The sequence below is a fragment of the Alexandromys fortis genome, unplaced genomic scaffold (genome assembly GCF_014885135.2).
Source record: "Alexandromys fortis isolate MF-2015 unplaced genomic scaffold, M_Fortis_MF-2015_v1.1 scaffold_267, whole genome shotgun sequence".
Classification (NCBI taxonomy): domain Eukaryota; kingdom Metazoa; phylum Chordata; class Mammalia; order Rodentia; family Cricetidae; genus Alexandromys; species Alexandromys fortis.
Window position 1 is genome coordinate 946,269 of NW_026068157.1, and position 4,932 is coordinate 951,200.

At 50.1% G+C, this 4,932-nt stretch overlaps 1 protein-coding gene across 1 annotated transcript; it reads right to left on the reverse strand.

Moving 5' to 3' along the window:
- Nucleotides 1-716: 716 nt before the first annotated feature.
- LOC126491705 (olfactory receptor 1019-like) lies at nt 717-1,703 on the reverse strand. The gene has a single exon (XM_050127532.1). The coding sequence runs from the start codon at nt 1,701-1,703 to the stop codon at nt 717-719; it is 987 nt and encodes a 328-aa protein (XP_049983489.1).
- Nucleotides 1,704-4,932: the final 3,229 nt, after the last annotated feature.

A 4,932-nucleotide genomic window follows, 5' to 3' on the forward strand; every position in this document is an offset into this window, starting at 1 on the left:
ACATATATGAATATCTAGGGCATCATTTTTCCTAGGAAAAGGTACTACAATATCTACTCCGCCAGTTAAGACACTGACAGACTAAAGCAATGATTCCCTTCCAAGTCTGGCGTGGTGACCAGTGAGTTTATTGGAGTGAGCTATACAGCCCCATGGTTGTGGTGTACAGGGGGAATGTGAGTATCTTGGGCAACTTCACTCCAGCATGGGCAGTGTCCCGGGAAAGCTATGTTACTGGAGGCCCTGCACACGATGCTGACAGCCGCCTCAAGTTTACCGTTTGTTTAATCTCTGAGTCTTCCGGATTTACTGCATGTATCATGAGCCTCTCAGGTCTTCCCCGGTCCTCATCTAGACAACACGTTTCAGTCTGGAGGAAACGCAACACCAGAAGGTGGACAGGCACGGAAATAAAACAACCAGTGTACGCTTGGGTTAGCACAAAGACAGTTCCCTCCACACCAACCACAGAGAGCAGCACAGAAGGCCGGGAACTGTTTTAAAGAGTTTCTGGTAGCCGGCGGTGGTGGCACACGCCTTTAATCCTAGCACTTGGGAGGCAGAGGCGGGCAGATCTCTGTGAGCTCGAGACCAGCCTGGTCTACAAGAGCTAGTTCCAGGACTGGCTCCAAAACCACAGAGAAACCCTGTCTCGAAGAAAAAAAAAAAAAAACAAAACAAAACAAAAAAAGAGTTTCTGGTGAACCCCAGCATGGCTACAGGGGAAACGCGTTGGAGGTGGGATTCCGGACCTTCCCGTGTCTAAACCACAAATTCCAAGATGACACCTGTGGATACAGCCTCCTCAGAGCAACTTTCATGTCCTTATTCCTCAGGCTATAGATTAGTGGGTTCAGAGTGGGCGTGAGGATAGAATAGAAGACAGCAGCCATGCGCCCTTGCAGAGGGTCATAGCGGGCTGTGGGCTGCATGTAGGCAGAACTTCCAGTGCCATAAAACAGGAGCACTGTGGCCAGATGGGAGGAGCACGTGGAGAAGGCCTTCCAGCGGCCAGCCGAGCAGCGGATGTGAACCACTGTGTACACAATGAGCACGTAAGACAGGCAGGTGAGGGCAAAGCAGGTCATGATGATGCAGCCACTGACTGCAAAGCCCGCAGCCTCATGGCCTCCGGGGTCACCACAGGCTAGATGCATGAGTGGGGGAATGTCACAGAAGAAGTGGTCGATTATGTTGGAGCCACAGAAGGACAAGGTGAAGGTATTGACCGTGTGGAAGGTAGAAAAGAGGAGCCCACTGACCCATGCCACCACCACCAGGGAGACGCAGGTCTGAGAATCCATGGTTGTCCCATACGTCAGGGGCCTATAGATGGCTAGACAGCGATCAAAAGCCATGGAGGTGATGAGAAAACATTCGAGAGAGCCAAAGCAGACGAAAGCAAAGAGTTGGGATGCACAGGCCGCAAGGGAAATCTCTTTGGTGGCTGTCATGGCAGCCACCAGGGCCCGGGGCAGAGTGGTGGATGTAGAACAGAGATCCACCAGGGAGAGGTGTTTGACAAAAAAGTACATGGGTGTGTGCAGGCGAGTATTGAGAGCCACCGCTACCATGATAGAGACATTCCCCAGAACTGCAGCCAGGTATATGAGAAGGAAGGCGGCCGTGCTCAGCCACTGTAATGCAGGGACGGTGGAGAAGCCCTGTAGGATGAAGAGAGACACTGCAGAGAGATTGGCCATGGCGCGTCTCTGGGAAATGGGAATAAGGAGAGTCCATGGAGAGAACTGGCAACCATAGCAAGGACCTGCGAGGAAAGGAGGAAAAGGAAGGTGAGGTGTTCATGTTTCTAGCTTTGGCCAGAGACACTTTGGACTGCAGTTGGCAGGGATTAGTGCAGAGATCTGTGGTACCCGAGAAAGCCCTGACAACAGATGGCAGTGAGTGCCCAGCCATACATGGAGCATCTGTATCGCTCCCTCTCGGGGCTCAGGGAGCGTCACAGGGACAGGAAGAATGTAAGGGCCCAGAGGATGGAGAAGGGGTGCTGTGAAGAGCTGTCCTCAGCCATGATATGGCTGTTGTACCACCAACCTAGAGCAGCTGTGGCTACCCACACAAGCCAGGTGTAATTTCAATACGGGTAAGGGAGCTTCTGGGGTCACACCTCTGTCTGGGGGGTTAATGGCAGTTAATGGTAGCAAGTCATTTTTCTTTGAGGTACAGTGACTGGTAATTTTGTCACACCCCTGTGGATGGCCCTAGGACCATGAACATACGGGCAGTGCTAATAGGACTTGGTGGGGGAAAATAAGTTAACAGTTATCAAAGGACATGAAGTTGTGAGGAAGATGGGGTGGGTGCTGGGAGGGAGATGGGGGGAATGATGGTGGGTATGATCAAGATATATAGTATACATGTATGAATTTTTAAAAGAATATATAAAACCTTTTTGTTTTTGCCTTCCTTCCTCCCTCCCTCCTTCCCTTCCCTTCCCTTCCCTTTCCTTCCTTCCTTCCTTCCTTCCTTGAAACAGGGTTTCTATATGTAGTCCTGTCTGTCCTGGAACTCACTCTGTAGACTGGCCTGGTCACAAAAGCAGAAATCCGCCTCCCTCTGCCTCCTGAGTGCTGGGATTAAAAGTGTGCACCACCACTGCCGGGCCTAAAAACCATTTTTTTTTTAAAGGATGAGTTGCCTTGATGGGAATGTCCATGATTCTTAATTGAAACCCAGATGTGTTTCTTATCTTCCATTGAAATCCCAAACTCAAAGACCTCACAGAAACACCAGGCATGTAAGAGCATCTAGCTGGGTGGACGTTAGGGAATGGTGGAGATGGGGAAAATGAGTATTCTGTCCAAATGAGGCTTTGCAGTTCCTCGTCTATATGAAGAGTCTCTTGACTCTCATAGATCGCCAATTCAAATGTATGGCTCAACTGTAAAGGCCCTGAGTTTGGTTCCCAGCACCCAGCTAGGAAAGCTGGCCCATGGCATGCACCTGCACTCCCAGGCTGCTGGGGTAGAGCTATGAGGCTTGCTGGCCAGTGGCTAAATTGCCAGTCATAGGTTCAGTGAGAGATCCTGTCTCAAAGAATAAGGGGGAGAGCGACTGAAGACGTTCGATGTCTGCCTATGGTCTCTGTTAGCTTAATGCTTTTGTTTTATCATGCACCCATCTGTCCCATCTTCTATCCACTTTGAGGCAGGATCTCATATAGCTCAGGCTGGCTTTAATTTCACTGTGTAGCTGAGGATGATTCTAAACACCTGATCCTTCTACCTGCACAGTTCTAGTGATAGGGTCACGGGTGTGCATGACTGCCCAGTTTAGGTGCCCAATTTGAGCTCGGGATTCAGGCATGCCAGGCAAGCACTCCACCAATTGAGCCCACATCACCAGCCTTCTGTGCATAGGTCTAGGCAACTCCAGGGTTCTTAAGTAGAATATTTGGTGTGAGGTCTAATGATCTACACCCCCTCCCAAAAAACAGGGATCATTTCTTACTCATCTCTTTACTTCCCAGCATCCTACTGGAAGCAGCGCACAGCTGACCTAGGTGTGCAGTTATCTCTACTACTCACGCACTTAGTGCAGGACAGGCACCGGTATGCTGCCTGCGCCCCCCTCCATGGGCCCCACTAACTCTAGTCACCGGGTAGGGTGACTGCCAAACACTACAACTTCATCCCGACGTCTCTCCTTCCTCAGCAGCTCTCAGCTTGCCCCCAGGTCTGGTTGGAACCCAGAGACCACTCCCTCCCTTCAGGACTCCCTGGAACCCTCCCAGCTGCTGTTGGGACCCCCTCCCCCCCCCCGTTGTCCTTTCCTACCCAGAAGTAAAAGTGCTAAGTGAACACCACCATCTGTGCCTCTTTCAGGAGGCTCCCTGCCATTTCTCTTCTTCCTCCCTCTCTTTGCCACAGGATGCTCCCTCTTCAGGATCCAGGTGTCTGCATGAGATGGTCCCCAGGCATACGTAGAGGGACTGCGCTTACTTCAGTGGGATCATCAGACACCAACTTCATGTATTACTGTACAGTGATGTTCCAGGAAAAAAATACTGATTGGTGAGATAGCTCAGTGGGCAAAAAGGCGCTTGCTGCCAAGGCTGACAGCCTGAGTTCAACCCTGGGGTCCACAGGGTGGGTGAAGATGGCTGATTACCACAAACTCACTTCTGTGTGTGTGTGTGTGTGTGTGTATACCTCCCCCAAACACAGGTAAATAAATAAAATGCAATAAAAATGTTTTTGAAGAAATACAGCATCCAGCCTCCATCCTCACTGTCTTTTGGAAAAGCTGTGATAATTGCATGTAAATGTGTCTCCTGATGCCCACTGTACAGAAGGGCAACCCCTCCCTGGGCTGATATCACACTAGAGGTTTTGTGCTACCTCAGCCATGCAATAACCAAGTATTTAAATATCTCTGGGATCCCAACTGCTTTGAATGCCTTCAGCAGCACCTGTTTACCTTCCTGCCCATCCTGGGAGGCAGCCATCTCTTTGTCCCCTGTATCTCAGGCAGAAAACAGAGACAGAGAGCCTAAGTTCTCATAGCTACAGCAATTGAAGTCCTCAGAAGAAGCCTTGTGAGTATTCAAGAGCCCACAGACCCTTAAACCGTGACTGACGGGTGAAAACTCATAGGCTCTTGAGAGCCAGTTAGTATAGACTATCTCTAGGCCCTTTTAGCAGTCAGTATCAACCTCTGCAGCCAACATTTTCCTTACTCGATAGAACTACAGTCCCAGGCATTCCATGACTCAGGAGATAGATCTGAGTTGAAGGCCAGCCTCAACTACAGAGTGAACTTGATTGAGGTCAGGCCCAACTACAGAGTGAGTTTGACTGAGGCCAGACTAGGAGATCCTGCCTCAAATAAACAACTCTACAAAACCTCTTGGGTTTTATGATGAGCCCAACAGACCCTTAGCTTCTGAACCCTATCGAAGAGTCTTCTACA

Excerpts from the sequence above, each read along its gene's own strand:
- LOC126491705 (XM_050127532.1), bottom strand. The coding sequence starts at position 1,703 with ATGGCCAATCTCTCTGCAGTGTCTCTCTTCATCCTACAGGGCTTCTCC.